General features: G+C 50.0%; 1 protein-coding gene across 1 annotated transcript; it reads left to right on the top strand.

Moving 5' to 3' along the window:
- The first annotated feature begins 4,028 nt into the window (after positions 1 to 4,028).
- LOC127238850 (poliovirus receptor-like) lies at positions 4,029 to 19,698 on the top strand. Its single transcript, XM_051207603.1, has 8 exons — positions 4,029 to 4,168; positions 6,207 to 6,563; positions 8,805 to 9,095; positions 11,023 to 11,140; positions 14,636 to 14,790; positions 16,156 to 16,287; positions 18,054 to 18,100; positions 19,001 to 19,698. The coding sequence occupies exons 1-8, from the start codon at positions 4,105 to 4,107 to the stop codon at positions 19,085 to 19,087; spliced, it is 1,251 nt and encodes a 416-aa protein (XP_051063560.1). The 5' UTR covers positions 4,029 to 4,104; the 3' UTR covers positions 19,088 to 19,698.
- The last annotated feature ends 2,119 nt before the right edge of the window (positions 19,699 to 21,817 follow it).

Below are 21,817 nucleotides of genomic sequence, written 5' to 3' on the forward strand. Positions count from 1 at the left end.
AGTCCGCACAGTTAAAGGCAAGAGCCGACTCCCTCAGGTTGTCCTCTGGCCTTCGCGTGCGCACCACAGAGCACACACGAACGAATGTTAACTCATCTTCTTCCCCCCGAGACAGGGTTTCTCTGTCCTGGCTGTCCTGGAACTTGCTCTGTAGCCCAGGCTGGCTTTGAACTCACAGAGATCCACCTGCCTCTGGCTCCTGAGTGCTGGGATCAAAGGGTGGGCCACACCACTGCCTGGCAACTTTTTTTTTTTTTTTTAAATGAGAACATAGGGGCTGGGAATGCAGTTTAACTAGCAAGCAGGAAGTCCTGGGTTGCATTCCCCCAGCAGAGTAGAAACCAAGTCTCGTAGTGATGCCTGCCTGCTTCCTCAGCACCAAGGAAGAGGTATCAAAGGTTCAAGGTTATCCTCAATTACTTAAGGAGTCTGGGACCAGCCTGGGCTATAAAAGATTAAACTAAAACCATTTTTACCAGTCTTCCAAACTGGACACTGAAACCCCGCCACCAAATTGTACATACGGCTACTGTGGAGGTGCACAAACACGCCTCTCCTTGGGTATATCCAAATCCCAGGAATACTTTATTCTACCCCTAGCATCCCCCCCCTCCATTTAAAACAATTTCAAGAGCACGAGAGACGGCTCAGAGTCTAAGAGCTCAGGCTGCTCTTCCTGGGAACCCAGGTTCAATTCCCAGCTCCCACACGGCAGCTCCCAACTATCTGTAATTCCAGTTCCCGGGACCCCATGCCTTCTTTTTGCCTCCTCGGGCAGGGCACCAGGCATGCGCCACAGATACACATGCAGACAGAAAGGCTCAAAGACTGACGTGCTACCCACTGCACTAACAAGGCACCTACAAAACCCTCATCGACAGTAAAAAAAAGTCAATAGCATGTGCAGGTCAGAGGGCAGCTTGCTGGAGTCAGGGCTCTCTCTCCTTTCCTCACGTGGGGCCTGGGGAATCAAACTCAGGCCTTCAGGCTTGGTTGTAAGTGCCTTTACCCACTGAGCCATCTGGCCAGCCCTTCCCATCATTCTTAATGAACACTAACTCACTGACTCTACTCTGTGCTCGCTGGTCCTGAGACTGTTTCCTACAGTAAAATCAAGACCAGGGACTTCCTCCAGCTGGGGCATCAGTCCCAATGCTGTGTGTTCTGCTGCTCCACCACTGACAAGGCCACATCAAAGTCACAAACTAGACCTGTTCCTCCTGAAATTGCTCTGGGGACTGAAGTTCCCCAACACCCAAAAGCCACCCCCACGTAAAGATTCTACAGTCTGATCACGGAGTGTTAGAATGTTGCAGAACCCAGTGCCAAATCACCAGGAGTCACCACCAGCTACCTTTACCCCGATGGCAGCCATTCCTTGCCCAAGTCTGTATCTATTCTAATTTCCTTTCTACCACCACATGGAACCTCTGGGAATATATCATCTTTACAAATCACCGATTCGAACCAACTCCAAAGCTAGAGATGCCATCAGACAGCATTGGAGATCTTATCTCTGAACTCTCCCGGATTGCAGATCTTTTCTCCCGGCTCTCTCTTGTTTGCTTAGCCCTAACCCTGTTGCAAACACCGGGATCGAAAGCAGCTAGAGAAGGGAAGGTGTATTTCAGTTTACCAGAGACAGGGTTTCTCTGTGTAGCTCTGGCTGTTTTGGAACTCACTCAGTAGAGCAGGCTGGTGTGTTCGATTTCGATTTCTTTACTGCGCCCTTCACACTCATTAACCTCTGACCTCCATAGCCCAACTCAAATCGAACATGCACACAATAGACAAAATGCAATGTATATCTAATTGATTCATTTATTTTTGAAGAAACACTTTCATTCTCCCCAGCAGGCTGGGGACACTTCGGGGCGGGGGGAACTATGGGCTGGCAATAGGCTTTTAAGAAAGTTCCAGAAAGAAGCCTTGGGTTGCATGGACCTGACTAGCTCAGCCAGAAAAGCACAGGGAGGTATTGATCCCTCACTCTCCAGACCAAGCCTGGAGTGGCTCCAAGGCTGCCGTTGGTGGCAGACACCTAACCAAAGCCCAGACTCTCCTGCTAGCTTAGAGAGAAGGCCTGGCATGACTCAGGAGACGGGAACAGAGATTCACAAGAGGAAATGGGAGGGGAAAGGAAAAAAAAACCAACAAGCGTTTGCTACCTCAGGCGGTTTTACGTCTAGTGACACGATGTGACGTTAATTTGATTTAGAAGTTTTTGAGGGAAATGGAGAAATCAAAAGTCCCCTGGCTTTGTGTTAGCTTGCAAGTTGGTTTTATTTACTCATTTGTGTGCTAGCTAACGGGTATGCACCCAGATGGCAGCTCACAACTGTCTGTAACTCCAGTTCCAGGGGACCTGACGCCCTCATACAGACATACATGCAGGAAAAAACACCAAGACACATAAAATAAAGATAAATTATTTTTTACAAAAAGGAACAGCAGTTTTAGAATCTATCAAACTCAAAACAGATGCTAAAGAACAGCAAAAAAAAAAAAAAAAAAAAAAAAAAGTAATAACAAAAATGTAAAGGTTGTTGTCAGCTTCCCCAGGAACCAGGAATCTGACTTTTCTATCTTTTCTTTCACTTCAGTAAGCTGTGCCGGAGGTTGGCCAGGAAGAAAGACGTTTTGCGTGGGAGTGGGATGCTGATGTCTGCTTACAGAATGGGGTAGTGGGGAGGGAGGGTTTCCTAGGCAGGGCTTCTCTGTGTAGCCTTGCCTGGCTGTCCTGGAACTAGCTAGGCAGACGGGCTGGCCTCAGACTCACTGAGATCTTCCTTACTCGCCACAGCAATGGGAACACCGCGCAGCAGGGCAGGGCAGGGCCGGGGGAGTGGGGGGGTGGGGTGGGGGTCCCATAGTGGGGCGGGGGTGGGGTGGGTGGGGGTGATCCCACGGTGGGGTTACTGCATAAAGTCAGAGGAACAACACGGTGAGTGGCTACACAGAAAATCCACATTTCCCGGAGACCTGCCCCTCAGATCCCATTCAGAAGTTAACCCAGAGCGAACCTTGTGAGCACACACCTATCATCCATCGGGCACTCGGGGGTGATCGAGGGCAGGGAGATCCTGTGTTCAAGGTTAGCCTAGAGCAGCTGTTCTCAACCTCAGGGGGGCGACCATTTTGGGAGTCGTATATCAGATACTTACATTACAATTCATAACAGCGGCAAAATCACAGTTATGAAGTAGCGACAAAAATAATTTTGCAGGGGGAGGGGGCTCACCACACCATGAGGAATTGGATTAAATGAGTCGCAGCATTAGGAAGGTTGAGAACCACTGGCCTAGAATTCAGTTTGATACCGGCATGAGCAACATGACTCTATTTCCTCCTGACACAGGTGAACCAGGCTGGCAGATCTACCTGCCTCTGTCTCCAGAGCTCTGGGATTAGAGGCTTTTTTTTTTTCCTTTTAAATTTAACTTATTTTTATTTACATTTATTTTGTTAATTTTTATTTTTAAAACGATATTAATTTATCCTATTTAATTTTTAAAAACAAATTCTGAATGATCTCATATGGCCCAGGCTGACCTCAAAGCCGCTATGCGTAGTCCAAAATGACTTTGAACTTCAGCTCCTCCGGCGGTGTCTGAATCTGGCCCTCGGGCACCTTCCACAGACCCTCTCCAACCGGGAGCTACCAGAACTCGTCCCCAGCCCTGGTTTCCTTTTGTTTTGCTCCCCCACCTCCTGTCTTTCGTCTTCGTCGTCTTCTTCTTTTTTAATTATTATTATTGTTGGTTGAGACAAGGTCTCACTTTAGCCCAGACCCACCTGATACACCCCAGGCTGGGCCTCAGACTCTCTGCGATCCTCCGGCTGCAGCTTCGTGAGTGCTGGCATTTCAGACCTGCCCAGCCTCTCTCCCCCGTCCCCGCCCCCGTCCCCCCCCCCATCCCCGGATTGGCTGCGCCGGTCCAGAGGAGGGCTCTAACTGGACTGTACCAGCCAGCATCGTGTGCCCAGCAGTATTGCAGGCCAGGGGCGGCTCGGAGGATGCGGACTGCTTCGGCGCTGCTAGGTGGGATCCCGGGGTCTGCACACTCGAGGTCGCAGGAGGAGCTGGGTCATCTCCCGAACCGCATGGGTCGCCGCACCCTTCTAGCCTTGTTCCTGTTGCTGCTCCTCCGCGAGCCCCAAAGAGCCGGTAAGGAGCTGCGCCCTTGCTCCTTGCGCACCTGCGGGGGAGGAGCCGAACCTCACCCCGGGCCATCTGATCCCTTCTTCCCGGCCCAAAGTCCTAGGTCTGGATTCCGGGGACACAGATTTCAGGAAGATCGGGTCTGATGACACACGCCGGTCATTCTAGTGCCCGGGAGCGAGACGGGAGGATTACGAGAGTTCCGGAGAACCTAGGCTTCAGAATAAGACCCTGATCTCCCTTCCCACCCCCAACATAAGTTTTCAGGGCTACACCTGGAAACCCTGTCTCAAAAAAAAAAAAAAAAAAGAAAAAGGAAAAAGAAAAAGAAAAAGAAGAAGAAAAAAAGAAAAAGAAAGGAAGGAAGGAAGAAAGGCAAAAAAAAAAAAAAAAAAAGAAAGAAAGAAAAGAAAAGAAAGAAAGCCAGGCAGTGATGACTCATGCGGGGAAACTTTTCTCGCGTCACACCCTGTGTGTGCAGCCTCCGAAGGAATGTTCCTCTGGACTGTAGTAGTCCCGCCGCGGCTCCCACCCCGTGGCCTTCGTTTCTTGCTTTTGCTGTATCCGAGACTGAAGTCATTCCCCCCCCCCCGTTCCCGCCCCCGCCCCCTCTCTTGGTGAAGGGCGCAGTCACTGAGCACGTCCCGGTGCCGCGGCTAGAATCGCCTTCCTCACCCCCCCCCACCCCACCCTGCAAGCGGGAGCTCTGGGCTACGCGATGCTCCAGTCACTGACGGGAGCGCAGGCGTGGGAATCGCTGACCTCAAGGCTGCAATTCAACCAGCAGGGTGGTGGCTTTAATCCCAGCACAGCCAGGGCTACACACTGTCTCGAAAAACCAGAAGAGACAGAGACAGAAAGACAGAGAATCTAGGTAACAAACCTGTGACAGATTATACATGGATCCGACTGGGAAAGGGAAAAAGACAAGATCTCCTAAATAAGATGGGAGCCTGCGGGGCAGGGCGGAGGGTGAAAAGGGGGGGGAGGGGAGGAGGAAAGGGGGGGTGGAGAAAAATAAAATAAATTTTAAAAAAAGAAAGAAAAAAACAAAAAGACTTTTCTATAGGTCCACCTCTGTTTTATTTTATTTTTTTCGAGACAGGGTTTTCCTGTGTAGCCTTGACTTGTCCAGGAACTCTGTAGACCAGGCTGTCCACGAATTGACAGAGATCTGCCTGCCTCTGCCTCCTAAGCACTGGAATCAAAGGCAAGCGCCACCACCGCCTGGCAAGGTCCGTGCCAGGCCCGTGTTCGGGTGTGTTCCCCCCACCCCCACCCCAAGGGGATTAAATCTTTACCGGAAAAAAGCCATTGCCAGACGTTAACATCTAAATTACAGAGCCCATTTTCCAGATGCAGATACTGAGAGTCCCAAGTTCAACCCTGTGCTGAGTGGCTCGAGGCTTATCATGGCAGTATTTCCCAGAATTTAGCTCTGAAGTCATCCAGAATGCCCAACACTATATTCAGCTAATGTCGGAGGCCTACTGTGTGTTATTGAGGTAAAGACAGAGTCTCACAGAGAGCCTAGTGGAGTGACTACGAATGGCCTGGATTCAAATCCACTTTGTCATCTTATGCCTGTGTGATCTCCCAGCAAAACCTTCTGGGCCTCCGTTCCCTCCCCTCCACCCACCCCCACTCCCGTTTATAAGTATAAGGTGGTGGTGCACACCTTTAATCCCAGCATTCAGGCAGACCTCTGTGAGTTCCAGGCCAACCTGGTCTATACACTGAGACCCATTCTGTAATAATAATTAATAATAATAATAATAAATATACTATAATAATAATAGGCTGGAGAGATGGCTCTGCGGTTAAGAGCACTGGCTGCTCTTGCAGAGGACCTGGGTTCAGTTCTCATCTCCCATGTGAGTGGAGATACACAACCCTCTATAACTCAAGTTGAGGGGGAATCTGATTCCCCTTTCTGGCCTCCATGGGCCCTGCACATGTGTAGTTCACATCCTTACATGCTAGCAAATTCACACGCAAATGAATCTTTGAATGAATTTAACTGGTAACACCTCTGGTTTTGCAGCGTCTGGCGTATCCGTGCAGGTGCTCCCCAACGTGACTGGCCTCTTGAACGAGTCTGCCTACTTGCTCTGTAGCCTAACGTCTTCAGAGAATGTGACGGTCACACAGGTTACGTGGATGAAGAGAGAGCAGCCATATGGTTCTCATCGTACTTTGGCTGTGTTCCACCCCATGAAGGGACCCAGCATTGCAGACTCAGAAAGGGTGAAGTTCTTGGCCTCCAGGCTGGACAGGGATCCGTGGAACGCATCTCTGTCCCTGTCCCACCTGCGTCTTGAAGATGAAGGCATCTATGAATGTCAGTTTGCCACTTTCCCTGTAGGCAGCAGGAGTGCCACTGTCTTGCTGTGGGTGCTTGGTAAGTGTCGGAGTGAGGACAGGGAATCCCGGGGCCGGAGGAGCAAGGATCTAGCCAAAAGCAGAAGGCTTGGGTGATGACACCCTTGGGACATGACCTGTCTTCCAAAGTCAAAAGATCCAGGCGGGATCCATGTAGCCCAGGCTAGCCACCAAGCTGCTATGTAGCTGAGGGTGACCTTGAGCTCCTGACCTTCAGTGTCTGCTCCCGAGTGCTGGGATTACACCATGGTCACCCAAACCCTTGTTGATATGTGGTCACGATGTGTAGCCCTGGCCAACCTGAAACCTGTCTTATAGACCAGGCTGGCCCCAAACTCACAAAGCTTCTCCTGTCTCTGCCTCCTGAGTGATGAGATTAAAGACAGGTACCACCACTGCCTGACAATCCTTCCTTTTTCAATCAAATAGTATTTATGGAGCTAGGTACTAAAGAGCATCCTTTTTAATATATAGGAATGTACCAGGCTTTTTCTATTTGGTCCACCAGCCAGCTCCCAAACCATGGCACAGAGACATGTTATTACTATCTTGAGCTTGATTCTGACCAGCTCTTTGTTTCTCTTTATCTACCTTTTGCCTCGGGGCTTTTTACTTTCTGTTTTTGTGTATCTTTCACTGCTTCTGGGGTCTGCCTGGCTGGTGGATGCCTGGTTTCTGGCTCCTTGCTCTCTCTCTCTCTCTCTCTCTCTCTCTCTCTCTCTCTCTGTCTCTCTCTCTCTCTTCTCAAGCCTAGATTTCTCCTTCTGTTTATTCTCTCCGCCCGCCAAGCACCACCCATCCTTTCTCCTGCCTAGCTATTGGCCATTCAGCTTTTTATTAGACCAATCAGGTGCCTTAGGCAGGCAAGGTGAAACAGCAGCACATCTTTATATAAATAAACACAGATCCTTACATTGTTAAACAAATGCAACATAAGCAAATGTAAAGCACCTTTACATAGTTAAATATTCTGCAACATATATGTGTACCCACACATATGTAATATAGATCAGCATAGATTATCTATATTACGTACATGACTGAGTGTTTTCCTGCATATATATCTGTGTACCACTGGTGTGTCTGATCCAGAGGAGGCCAGAAGAGGGTGCTGGATCCCATAGTGTTAGTTGTGAGTATCATGCTGGTTTGGGGAACTGAACCTGGGTCCTCTGGAAGAGCAGCCAGTGTTTTTAACTGTTGTGCCTCCTGTCCATAGCTCCCTCCCAGGGACCATTCTGACAGCTTGACCTTGTATTCTTTGTTGTTGTTGTTGTTGCTTGTTTGGTTGGCTTTTCGAGACAGGATTTCTCTGTGTAACAGCTGTCTTAGTTGGGGTTTCTATTGCTGTGAAGAGACACCATGACCACGGCAACTCTTATAAGGAAAACATTTAATTAGGGAGACTCACGCACAGGTTCAGAGGCTCAGCCCATTATCATCATGACAGGGAGCATGCTGGCGTGCAGGCAGACGTGGGGCTGGTGTTGAGAGCGCTACATCCTGTAGGCAGCAGGAAGTCAACTGACTGTCACACTGAGGGAAGCTTGAGCAGAAGAGACCTCAAAGCCCGCCCCCGCAATGACACTTCCTTCAACAAGGCCACTCCCTTGAGGAACCATTTTCTTTCAAACCCCCACAACAGCCCTGGTCATCCTGTAACTCACTCTGTAGACCAGGCTGGCCTCGAACTCGCAGAGATCCTCCTGCCTCTGCCTCCCTAGTGCTGGGATTAAAGGCGTGCAGCACCACTGCCCGACAAACTGTGTATTCTTAGTACCTCCCTTTGACATACAGATGTATCTACACCTATCTGGCTCTTCAGAAACAGGGTTGAGGTGTTTGTTTGTTTGCTTGCTTTCATTATATTTTATTTATTTGTCTGCCTGTGCACGTGTGTCATGACGTATATGAGGTATGGGCGTTGTCCTACCATGTGAGTTCTGGGGATTGAACTCAGGCTATCATGTTTCACAGCAAGCACCCTTATCCACTGAGCCATCTTGCCAGCCCTGAGCTAGGATTTCAAATTGGCCATCCCATACCCTTTAATTGCCCCTTCAACACCAAGCATAGCGGCACATACCCGTCTTCCTGCTGCCAAGGAGCCCGAAGCTAGAGGCTCAAGAGCTCAAGGCCAACCTGGGCTACATAGTGAGAGCTTGTCTCAAAAACAAAACAAGGGTAAAACAAAGGTAAAGGGTTCTCCTCCAGCCGCTGAGCAGCCTGTGAAATGCTGTGTCTTCAATGGTTCTTGCAGCCAAGCCTAACAATACGGCAGAGCCCCTGAAGCCGTCTCCCGTCTTGATGGAGCAGCCCGTGGCTAAATGTATCTCCATTGGCGGTCGTCCTCTGCCGGAAATCGACTGGCTCTCAGACCTAAACGGAACCTTCAATGAAACTCACGAGTCACGGCAGGGCACCTTCATAGTTATCAGCACTTACTACTTGACGCCCTCGATCCAGGCCGACGGCAAGAACATCACCTGCAGGGTGAAACATGAAAGCCTCCAGGAGCCGGAACTGAGGTCTTTGACCCTCTCTTCGCCCTGTGAGTGTATCTACGCATATGTGTGGGCCCGGCTTCTGTCCCCTGCTGTCTATACTAGTTCATCCACCATCTCACCCAGGCCTTAGGCCACCGGCTTGGACCCCTTACCTTTTCTAGGACACCCACTGTTGGCCCATCATGGTCCCCTCCCCCCATACTGTCTGCCGATCTGCCCATTCACATTTCGCTGTGCAGCCATGGGAAGGCTGTGTTGACGACACTGAATCCCCGGTCAGGGTTCACACGATCCTCCAGGGTGGTCTATACCGCCTGGCATTGTCCACACGCTGGCGCATCTCTGGGCTGTCTACATTCCCTCCACATGTAATTAGCTGTATTTTGTGGGTGGAGCCTCACACTCTGTGGGCCTAGAGTCACCTCCCTTAGCTGCCTAGCCTTGTCCAAGTTTGGGTGGGGGCTCCAGCTCAGTTGGTAAACTGCTCTCCTTGTGTGCACAAAAGCCGTGGGTTTGAACCCCAGCACTTCCCAAGCCTGGCGTGGTAGCACACACCTATAATCCCAGCACTCAGGAAGTGGAGATCAGAGTTTCGCGTCAGCCTAGAGCTTGATGGGAGCATGTTCAAGTCCAGCCTGGGAGCTACATGAGACCCTGTAAGTCTGGTGTGGTGGTACCCCAACATTCGAAGGCTAAGGTCAGAGGATCCAAATCCGAGGCCAGGCTGGGCTACGACACACTCAGAAACAAACCCAAACCCATTTAATGTGCATAATAGATTTTTACCCTCCCAAAATATCCAAAAGATAAATTTTTTAAAGATTTTTTTTGGGGGTTCACTGGTGGTGGTGTCAGTTGCCTTTAATCCCAGCACTCAGGAGGCAGAAGAAGACATGTGAGTCCAGCCTGGTCTGCAGAGTGAGTTCTAGGACAGCCAAGGCTACATAGAGAAACCCTGTCTTGAAAAACCAAAAAAGAAAAAAATTATTACATTTGTGTGTGTGTGTGTGTGTGTGTGTGTGTGTGTGTGTCTAGGGGAGACATGCTGTGCATGTGGAGATCAGACCCTCAATTCCCACCTTCCCTGTGTAAGAATTGGAGTTTGACCTCAGGTCATTGGGCCTGGTGGCAGGCACTCAGAGTCATCTCACTGGCCCAAGAGCATCGAGTTGGCACGTGAATGATTTCTCAGACAGTCTTGGTGAGACTTTTTACATTCATCTTGCCAGACTAAAGCTTCAGAATTGTGTCTTAGACCAGCCATGAAGTCCTGAGAATCTGTGTAGCTTTGGTTACCATATTGATCTGCAGGGATTTAAGCTCCTGTGTGGTCTACACACACACACACACACACACACACACACACACACACACACACACACAGAGAGAGAGAGAGAGAGAGAGAGAGAGAGACTATCATCTCTCTTACTAGCATTACCTTACCCTAATTATCTTTGGCCCTGACTCCTCTAGGAATGAGTTGTGCTCCTACCCAATAGCATCTACGTTACTGTCCCGTACCCTGTCTCTACCAATCCCATCAACAGTATCAATGCAAAATTGCTTTTCAGGGAACGAAGTGAGCTGGGGTCTCAAAAATGTAGCCCCGGCTGCCCTCAAACTCATGATCCTCCTGCCTCAGCCTCCTCCCAAGTGCTGGCTCCTATACAGGTTTCTTTCCTTCCCATCATTGCCCACCCTGGGCTCTCTCCTGAGGACTTCTCTGAGCCATGAATGTAGTCCTGGGTGTTTGGAGTATCCAAAAATGTCTATACTCACATGACACCCAAGACGAGCCAGGGGTTGTTCCAGGAAAACCCTCTTAAAGGAAGGATCTAGGTGGGAAGTCCCTTTTGTGCCCCCTGACTGAGGGTACCCAGACCTATCCATCATGGGCCAAGCTGCCTCCTGCTCAAGAGAGGGCCCTTCAGACACTGTCCAGACCTCAGCCTCGGTGTCCATTCTCTCCAGATCCTCCTGAAGTGACCATCTCTGGCTATGACAACAATTGGTGTGTGGGTCGCACTGGAGTGGCCCTCACCTGTGACGCTCGAAGCAAACCAGAGCCCTCCGGCTATAAATGGAGCATGTAAGTCACAGGGACCTGGAATTGGCTGTGTGGGAGAGGGCAGGGGTCAGAACCCTCAGGCCTGAGAGCGAGGAGAATATAGGAGCAGTAAAAATAGAGTTGGGGAGCATTGGTGGCGCAGACCTTTAATCCCAGCACTCTGAAGGCAGAGGCAGGAGGAGCGAGTTCCAGGGCAGCTAGGGCTACATAGTGAAACCTGCTTGGACATGGCAGCGCAGACCAAGGCGGTATCTGGTAAACAACAACAGAAACCCTGCCTCAAAAATAAATAAACAGGCTGGAGAGATGGCTTAGTGGTTAAGAGCACTGGCTGACCTTCCAGTGGCTCTGGGTTCAATTCCCATCACCCACATGGTGGATCACAACCATCTGTAACTCCACACCCTCACACAAGCACACATACAGGCAAAACACCATTGAATGTAAAATGTAAATAAGTTAAAAAAAAAATAGAATCAAAACAGGTAGAATCATTTTCTATCATTTTATATTCCCAGTAAAATTTCCATCTTGTGACTGGGGATTTTCTGAGGTGAAAGGATCCAGGCCGTGGTCACTAACTCTCCTGGGATTTTTTTTTAAACACCACACCCTTCGGGATTCCCCTTCCCAGTGCATGTTAAAGGTCACAAAGTGCTGGGACAATGGCAAGTCCCTGAGAGGGTCCTCACAGAACAGGAGCAAATCAAAGCTGTCTGCCCTCATAGCCAGATATTGCTTCCTTTTTGCCCCTGAAACCTGCCAGTCATCCCAGCTACCGCACCCCACCCCCTCTGCCCCCGAGGCCACCGGCCTTCCCAGGGCACGGATGGGGAAGTTAGTCTCAGAGCTGCGACACTAACTGATTCGGAGGCTGAGCGTGTAAGAAAGGGAAAGGGTGTCGAGAGACGGCTCAGTCGGGAAAGTACTTGCTGTATGAACATGAGGACCTGGGGCTGGACCCCAGCACTCACATAGTAAAGACCTGACCTTTATCCCTGACACCCTCACATGGACATACACGCAGGCAAAACACCAGTGCAACAAAGGAAAGGGTGATTTTGTTTGTCAGTGTAGGCTGCAATCCAGGGCTTTGTACACACTAGGAAAATACTTTGCTACTGAGCCACACCCCAGCCCCTCACTGGGGGATTCTAGGCAGGGGCTCTACCACTGAGCCACGCCCCAGCCCCTCACTGGGGGATTCTAGGCAGGGGCTCTACCACTGAGCCACGCCCCCAGCCCCTCACTGGGGGATTCTAGGCAGGGGCTCTACCACTGAGCCACACCCCAGCCCCTCACTGGGGGATTCTAGGCAGGGGCTCTACCACTGAGCCACGCCCCCAGCCCCTCACTGGGGGATTCTAGGCATGCTCTCTGCCACTTGCCAAAATGTATAAATAACATGATTTTCATTAGGCTTCTTTTGGGGGGCGTAATAATTTGGCTCAGCCATCCTAGAATTTTCAAACAGTTCCATTAGAAGCGAAAACTGTGTGTACTCAGGTATAGCCACCCACCTCCCAAAGCATAGCCTCTTCTCTCTCTCTCTCTCTCTCTCTCTCTCTCTCTCTCTCTCTCTCTGTCATGCACACACATGCCTGTCCCTTTCTCTGGTCCCCAACAGCTATGTTTTTCTCAGGGGCAGTTTCCAAACCTTTTGCTCCACCTTAGAAATATTTTAAAAGTACATAGTTTCACAACCCTATTTCCTCCAATATCTTGGAAGAGAAAATTTCAAATAGATAGTCATAGGAATTTTCCAAGTGAATGCTCCCCCAAAAAAAACCCAAAATCCAACTCTGTGGATTCCTCCACTAATATTTTACTTCATCTAATTTGGTGTCTTGAAACATTATTTGTTTATTTTGTGGGGGTTGAACGTGGGTCATCAGGCTCCATTTTTGGCTTTTTGACACAGTCTCTTCATGTAGACCTCAACATGACTGGCCTAGAACTTGCTGGAACTCTCCTGCTTTATGTTCCCATGGTCTGGGACTGTGGGTGTGGTCTAGGAATTGACAATTCGTTTGCCTCAGCCTCCTGCTTGCTAGGATTCCTGGGGTCACCACCAGACCCTGCCCATGTTTTAACGTCATTAGATTCTATTCTGTGTATGTCATCAATTATTTAACCAGTCCTTAGGGTCAGGTGTAGTGGTGCATGCTTTTAATCACAACAGTCCTCAGGCAAAGGCAAGTGGGCCTCTATGAGTTCAAGACCAGCCTGGTCTTCAAAGCAGATTCTAGGCCAACCAGAAGTACATGGTGAGAGTTTTTCTAAAAATAAAAGTAACCAACTCAAATTGTGGGATAAGGTGACTATTTTTATTTATAGAGCACCTTCCTGGTATCCCCCAGGGAGGGGCTGGGTTGTGGCTCAGTGGTAGAGCCCCTGCCTAGACTCCCCCAGTGAGGGAGGGGCTGGGGCGTGGCTCAGTGGTAGAACCCCTGCCTAGAATCCCCCAGTGAGGGGCTGGGAGTGTGGCTCAGTGGTAGAGCCCCTGCCTAGAATCCCCCAGTGAGGGGCTGGGAGTGTGGCTCAGTGGCAGAGCCCCTGCCTAGAATCCCCCAGTGAGGGGCTGGGGTGTGGCTCAGTGGTGGAGCCCCTGCCTAGAATCCCCCAGTGAGGGGCTGGGGTGTGGCTCAGTGGTAGAGCCCCTGCCTAGAATCCCCCAGTGAGGGGCTGGGGTGTGGCTCAGTGGTAGAGCCCCTGCCTAGAATCCCCCAGTGAGGGGCTGGGAGTTTGACTCCTTAATAATTATTTAGTATGGGTTCTAGCCTCAACACAAAAGAAAAAGGGGGCACACAGCATGGTGGTGCATGTTTGTAATCTCAGTATTTGAGTGGCTGAGGCAGGAGGATTTCTGGTTCGTGCCACCCTTGGGCCCACAGCAAAACCTGTATCAGAAGCAACCTAGACAAACGTAAAGAGCCGGCTCCTAGACTGTGCCAGCTATCCCTATGCAAGCGCCACAGGCTCGGCTTTGTGGATGTCTGTGCTGAGTGCTGCCACCTCCACAGCTCCGCGCCCTCCACCTCCCTGCTCGGGGCCTTGGGCCCATCCTCCAGCGCTGGGTGGCCCCAAGTCCCTGTGGTCCTAACCTTCTCCGCCTCACCAAGCAAGATAAAGTCATAAAGAATGTCTGGGATAGATAAAACAAGGGTGGGGAATAGGGAAAAGGGTTGCTTTGCAGCAGTAACAGTGGGGCGGGACCACAGGAAGGCCAGGCAGAGCTCTGTGCCATGGAGGAAGGGCATTGTGGGTAGAGAGGAGGACGTTTGCTCTGCTTCAGGCCTGGCTCTGAGAGCCCTGAAGTGGAATTGGGTCCGTGCGCGCACTCTGGTGGCCGTATGGGGAACAGCCAGAGGCGGATCCGAAGCCAGAGCCTGGAAGCAATGGAGACACAGGCTGGTTGTCTGCCAGCCTGTTTGAGGCCAGAGAGGGTCTGTGTCCCTGCCACTGCGTGGATGCCCCAGCGGAGGCCGCCTGCTCACCATCTTGTCTCTCCCCCAGGGCCACAGGTCCTCTGCCCAACACCACCAAGGTCCAGGACAATCGGCTCCTAATCGACACTGTGGACAAGGCCACTCTCAACAATGTGACCTTCATCTGCAATGTCACCAATGCCTTAGGGTCCCAGCAGGCCCAAATAACCATCCATGTTGAAGGTGAGATGTCCCCAGGCTGGGGGGGGGCACAGCAGGGTGGCCCCCAGGGGTGGGAACAGGGTGGTGGCTGAAATAATAGCCGGTCACGTGGTCACAGATTGCATCAGCCCAGGCGGGGGCAGGTGTGGGATATGTCTAAGGATTCAGAAAGTCCTCTCCAAGCATATTGGACATCACTCTACCAGCTACAAGTAAACAAAGTAAGAGGGGCAGGTGGGCAGGCCACATGGAGACGACTCAGAGGCCAAAGGTGCTGCCAAACCTGATGCCCCGAATCCGATCCCCTGTACACCTGACTTCCGCAAGCTGTCTTCTAGTCTCCACTCACACCCACCGTGGCAGGCACGCGTGCGTATGTATGCAAGCGCACACGCATAGACAATTGTAATTTTTAATTGGAGAAATAATTTGTTGAAAGCACAGATTCAGTTACGGTTAGATCCAGGTGCTAGACCCACGTAACCCCGGAATTCTCTTTACCTCTCCTATCTCTGAAGCCAGGAGTGGGGGGTGCACACCAGTAACCTCTGGAAGGCTGAAGCATTGATAGACAGTTCGGGCCCTCCCGAGCTGTGCAGTGAGACCTTGTCTCACGTGATAATGAGAATTTTTTTTTTTTTTTTAAGTTGGTCACATTACCTAGGTTTGCCTTCCTTGTGCTCAGTTAAGTATCAGGCAGGGTCTTCCTCTGGGGAGTCAGGGTGGGTTTTCTAAGACACCACACTCCGCATTTTAGGACTCTCGGGGAAGGCACACTGCGTTCAGTAGCTTTACCTCAAGTCCCAGGCTGGCTCTCAGTGGCCCCATGTTAGTCACATCTGACATCTGAACCAGTGACAGCAGCCAGGGAGAATGGGTTGTATTGATCGACCAGGCTAGAGTAGAAGGGGGGGAGGGAGGGGGGAGGGAAGGAGGGAGGGAGGAGGAAGGGAAGGGAGGGAGGAGGAAGGGAAGGGAGGGAGGGAGGAGGGAGGGAGGAGGGAGGGAGGAGGGAGGGAGGAGGAAGGGAGGAAGGAAGGGAGGAAGGAAGGAGGGGGAAGGGAGGGAGGAAGCGGATGCCCTGGGTTCGAACTGCAGCAGCCCATCTCCCGGGTGTTGTGGTGGCACCTATAATCACAGTACTTGGGGGAGGAGAAATGGACATCCCTGGCTATGGAGCAAATTTGAGGCCATCCTGAGCTACAAGAATCCCCATCTCAAAACAAACAAGCATCCTACCGTAGGAATCATAAAATGTGGTCAACACCTGGACACTGTAGACTGAGAGATAGGGTTCCCCACAGGAAACTATGGGGTGTTGTTTCAAAGACGCAGGGATAACATGAAAGCTGGGTAACTTTCCTCACCTGCTCGTCTTTTTTCCAGCCACTGAGAAGCAAGGCTCAAGCACAGGCATCATCATCGGCCTCATCTTCGGCATCATCAGCATTCCCATCTGCATCTTGATTGTCATGGTCATCTTAAAGAAATGTGGCATAATTGCATCCTTATGGTGTTGTGAGTCTCTTCTTCTTCTGTATGTTCCCCCACCCTCTTGCCAGGACCACTGCAAAGGAGTTCCTGCTATGTGCTGCCTTGGTCCTGAGCATCCACAGGCACCTGTCCCTAATATTGTGGAGTTCCCCTACAGTACTACCAGGACTTTGTGTGTTAAACAAGGGCTCTACCACTGAGCCACACCCCAGCCCATCACTGGGGGATTCTAGGCAGGGGCTCTCCACTGAGCCACACCCCAGCCCATCACTGGGGGATTCTAGGCAGGGCTCTACCACTGAGCCACACCCCAGCACAGAAGGCTTGGCAGGAACTGTCAGGGTCAAGGATATCCTCAGCTGCATAGTTCAGCCTATGCTACAGGAGAAGTTGCCTCAAAAACAAAACAAAACAAAAACCAAAAACCATAAAAACAAAGCAATAACAAGGAGAGGTAGAGGGAGAGAATGAATATATCAGGGTCTCAATAATTCCTTTAAGGTCACACTCCAGTGGCCTAGCTTCCTCCCATTAGGCTCTGCCCCCTACAGTTCTGTGACTTCCTGACGACTTGCACAGGATCTAAACCTTTATCACATGGGCCTTTTTTGGGTGATATTCAAAAGCCATGCTCTAAGATGGGTATGGTGACACAGTCCTGTGTCATCCCAGTGCTTGGGAGGTGGAGGTAGGAAAATTGTGAATTGGAGGCCAGCCTGGGCTACATGGCATTGCCTTCTCCTCCTCCAAGATAGACCTACACTATAGCCCTGGTTTTAGTGATTATGTGGAGGGGGAGGGTTCAGGGAGTGACTTCCTCTCTGTGACTCAGTTTCCTCATCTGTAAAACTGGTGAAGTGACAGTGTCCATGCAGGTAGCATGGTTAGCGCGGCCCTGACTGTATGTGAGCTGCGCACTGGAAATACATTAGCCACTGTGACCATCAACCTCACCGTTCCTAATGCCCTGGAATGATGGGGTTGTCTGTCTGTCCCCAGTGTCTTCAAGTCCCTTGTCACAAAGGAGGTATTTTCCATTTAACCCCTGCTAGACAGTGGACAGAACTGAGGCTCCAAGAGGTTAACTCACTGAGCCCAAGGTCACACTGTCCCTAAAGGACAGAGGTGGGATTTGGGCCCCCGAGCAAATAATTTTGTTTTTGAGGCACAGAATCTCACTCTGTAGCCCAGGGTAACCAGGAATCCAGCACATAGATCAGGGTACCCTAAACTCACAGAGGTCCACCTGCCTCTGCCTCCTGAGTGCTGGGATGGAAGGTGTGTACCACCACACCTGGCTTTCTGTTTTGCTTTGTTAGCATGCATGGGTGTGTCTGCGCACCACATTCGTGCAGTTCCCACAGCCAGACGACAGCATCAGATCCCCTGGACCCGGAGTTTCAGATGGCCCTGAGCTGCCGTGTGGGCAGTGGGAACCGAGTCCAGGTCCCCTTGAGGAGAAGCCAGTGTGCTTAAACACTGAGCCATTTTCCTGGCTTTTTTTTTTTTTTTTTTTTTTTTTTTTTTTTTTTTTGAGACTTGGTCTCATGTAAATCTAGGTTGGCCTCAAATTCTATTCTATATGTAGCCTGAGATGACCACAGATTACTAGTCTACCTCTAAAGTGTGTGTCACCACACCTGGCTTTTCCCTGATCTACATCAAAGCAGGGGCCAGAGAGAACTGATCCTTTCAGACACCCCCTTCCCGCGATCCCCAGAGTCTCAGACACCCCCTCCCCGCGATCCCCAGAGTCTCTTCCTTCCTGACAAATTCTCTTGTTTCTCCAGGTCGATCTCAGCGTTCCAGGCCCAATTTAAGGCCCTCAAATACTGAGGTGAGTACAGAGACTCAAGGAGGAAGACGAGGGGTCCGAGTGGACCACAGACCTGTTTTCTGGGACCTTCTCCAGGAGGGGGACCTATAATTGCAACATGGTATCGGGAGTCGGGGGCTTTCCAGGCCCCCCCAGCCTGTGCACCACTGGGAAGGGATGGGATCTGGTGGGAGGAGGCTGGGTTATGCTGGGTGTGTCTCTAGCAGGGAATATTGGGACCATGGGCACACATCTCCACTCTGGTGTTTATTGTTGTTTTTTGGGTTTTTTGTTTGTTTGTTTGTTTGTTTGTTTTTCCAGACAGTTTCCTCTGTAATCCAAGCTAACCTCAAAACTCACAGAGATCTACCTGCCTTTGCCTCCTGAATGATGGAGCGTTTTCTCTCTCTCTCTCTCTCTCTCTCTCTCTCTCTCTCTCACCCTCTCTCTCTCTCTCTCTTTTATAGATGGTAGTGAGCCACCATGTGGTTGCTAGGAATTAAACTCAGGACCTCTAGAAGAGCAGCCAGTGCTCTGAACCCCTGAACCCATCTCTCCATCCCCTGTTCTTTTTAGTTTTTTGAGATCTAACTCCTTGTTTGGCCAAGGCAGGCCTTGAACTCTCGGTCTACCCACCTCTATCTTCCCAATAATGGGATTACAGTTGTGTGCCATTGCATCCAGCTCTCTGTTTTTTGACACAACATCTGACTGTGTAGCCTAGGCCAGCCTCTAAGTCACGATCCTCCTGCCTCAGACTGCAGAGTGCTGAGGTTATGAGGCATGCCTCTCTCCTAAGCCCTGTCTGTGGCCCCTGCTCAGGGGCCATGTGGGCCTGCTCTTTGAACACTTCACTGGGAAGATCGCTTATCTGAGAAAGGCCCAGACTGAAGTCTAATGTTTGATGTTTCCCCCATCCAGTATTCAGTTGTGAACAGCAACGACTTAGAGATGAATGGCACGAGGCGCCAAAACCAGGGGACAACTGGGACCCATGAGGAGAGATAAAGAAGCCTCCAGAGAGACTGGCCACCCCGTGTGGTGAGCACCGAAAGTTCGGGGATGCCCCAGGACCCTCATAAATTCCTCATTGTCAGAAAGTATGTGTGAAGCTCAGTGTGGGGCCCACAGCTGCCATCCCAGCAAGCAGGAGGACTGGACTGAAGCAGGGGCCTGGGCTACAGACTGAAGTCCAGTCTGTACGTAGCCGAGCAAACCAGCAGGCTTGAGGTGTTCAGGAACCGGGACAGTAGCTGCAGTGAGTGTTCGCGCTGGCGACAAACCCCCTACCTCACGTTGGACCACGTAGAATGTTCCAGGAGCTGAGTGGTTGGCCCCTGAGGTTCAACCTCAGAATCTCTTTGTCAGTTGGGTCATTCAAGGTGCTCCCTCGCTTGATAAGGTCTCACTGTGTAGCCAAGGCTGGGCTCAAACTCAGAGATCCGTCTCTACCTCCCAAGTGCTCCAATTAGAAGCGTGTGCCGCCACACCCTTCTCCATCTACTTTCTGATGAAGTGAAGAAAAAATATATATATATTTATAAAAGTTATATAGTTTTGTATATGTATTTTTGAGACCGAGTTTTATATAGCCCAGGCTAGCCTCAAACTTATAGGCACCTCAGTCTCCTTTTTGATAATGAAAAACTTATATTTATTAAAAGCTATATAGCTTTGTGTATATATTTTTGACACAGTTTTGTACAGCCCAGGCTAGCCTCAAACATACTATGTAATCAAGAATAATCTTAGTAATTTATTTTAACTTAAGAGTTTCATATAGCCCAGGCTAACCTAAAATTTACTATGTAACCAAGAATAATCTTAGTAATTTATTTTAACTTAAGAGTTTCATATAGCCCAGGCTAACCTAAAATTTACTATGTAACCAAGAATAATCTTAGTAATTTATTTTAACTTAAGAGTTTCATATAGCCCAGGCTATCCTCAAACTAATTAAGTAACTAAGAGTGATTACTAATTTATTTTAACTTATTTGATTTCAAACTTGAACGTACCCTGCCCCCATTCCCTTCCCTCGACGCTCAATCCATCCATCAGCCTCCTTACTTCTCCCCCACTCTGTTCTGATTTTACACCTTGACTACAGACACTGTTTTATTTAACTGTGTAAAACTCTGTGAACCACAAATGAAAGAATGTGTTTTGTCTCTCTGAGGCTGACTCTGTTTAATGTGATTCTTTCCATTTGTATTCATTTCCTTGCAAATGATGTGACTTTGCTGTTCTTTGTGACTGAGAAATCCCCATTGTGTGTTTACCATCTTTCCTTTACCCTGTTGACATGACACACACTGAAGTTATGTGTGCATGCTTCGGTAAACACAGTAGGAAACTCGGTATTATGCTGGCCTCCGCCCCCTCACCATGGACGGGACACGCAGGCCCCGAGTGGCCCCCCACGGCTACATCATGAGTTACCATGACATAAGGACTCAGTACGCATGTGCGAGCTTCCCCTCTCTCTTCTGCTCCATGTTGGCCAACAGCTACCCCTTTCTTTCCCCTCCACCAATAAATTCCTCCACGTGGGCGCGCTGGGTCTCGTGTTCATGTTTCATTGCCCGCCGCTGCAGCAAAAGGACAACAAACACCAGCATGCAAGCGTCCTGGTGTGTTGACCTGGAGTTTTCAGGGTAAATAAATCCCCAGGAATGGCGCAGCCAGGTCATATGGTCGGTGTCTTCTGGATTTGGAGGAAGTTGTGCACTGAGCTCCTCCATCCTTGACTGTGTTTGTCATCATTTACTTGATGACTGACTGCTGTTCTGACTGGGGTGGGATAGAATCTCCAGTGTGTGTGTGTGTGTGTGTGTGTGTGTGTGTGTGTATTAAAGGCATGTACCTCCACCAACCACCTGGCCCTTCAATATACCTTTTACCTATATTTGTCTGATGGATAATGGGGTCGGACATTGTGGTGGTTTCAATGAAAATGGCCCCTGCAGACTTAGGGAGTGGCGCCATTAGAAAATATGGGCTTGCTAGTGTTATGGAATATTATTTTAAGATGTGTTGCATTTGTTTATGCTGTGACTATTTGTTTAGTAATGCAAGGATGTGTTGCATTTGTTTAACTGTGTGAAGCTGTGTTACTGTGCCTGTCTAAAGCACCTGATTGGTTTAATAAAGAGCTGAACTGCCAACATCTGGGCAGGAGAAAGGATGGGAGGGGACGGCAGGCAGAGAGAATAAATAGGAGAAATCTGGGGAGAGAGGATGGAGGAGTCAGAGGAAGAGGGAGGGCCCAGCACTCCAGCCAGCCACGGAGTAAGAGTGAAAGAAAAGTATATAGAAGGAAAGGGAAAGGCCCGAGGTAAAAGGCAGACAGGCTAACTTAAGCTAAGCAAAGCTGGCTAGAGCCAAGCCAAGCTAAGGCCAGGCATTTATAAGTAATAATAAGTCTCCATGTGTTTTTATTTGGGAGCTGGGTGGCAGGCCTCCAAAAGACCAAAGGGTAATAAAACAACCAATAACAGCGGGAATAGGTGTGTCACTGGGGGCGGGCTTTGAGGTTTCAAATGCCCAATTCAAATCCGATGTCACTCTGTTGTCTGCTGATCCAGATGTAGAACTCTGGGCTCCTTCTCCAGCACCAGGTCTGCCTGCCTGCTTCCTGCCATAGTGATAACGAACCACAGCTCTGAAACTGTAAGCCATCTCCAATGAAATGCTTCTTTATAAGAGCTGTCACGGTCATGGTGTCTCTTCACAGCA

The sequence above is a fragment of the Phodopus roborovskii genome, unplaced genomic scaffold (genome assembly GCF_943737965.1).
Source record: "Phodopus roborovskii unplaced genomic scaffold, PHOROB, whole genome shotgun sequence".
Classification (NCBI taxonomy): domain Eukaryota; kingdom Metazoa; phylum Chordata; class Mammalia; order Rodentia; family Cricetidae; genus Phodopus; species Phodopus roborovskii.

Excerpts from the sequence above, each read along its gene's own strand:
- LOC127238850 (XM_051207603.1), top strand. The coding sequence starts at position 4,105 with ATGGGTCGCCGCACCCTTCTAGCCTTGTTCCTGTTGCTGCTCCTCCGC. Across the intron at positions 4,169-6,206 it reads CCGCGAGCCCCAAAGAGCCG|CGTCTGGCGTATCCGTGCAG; the intron begins GTAAGGAGCTGC and ends CTGGTTTTGCAG. Across the intron at positions 6,564-8,804 it reads TGTCTTGCTGTGGGTGCTTG|CCAAGCCTAACAATACGGCA; the intron begins GTAAGTGTCGGA and ends TGGTTCTTGCAG.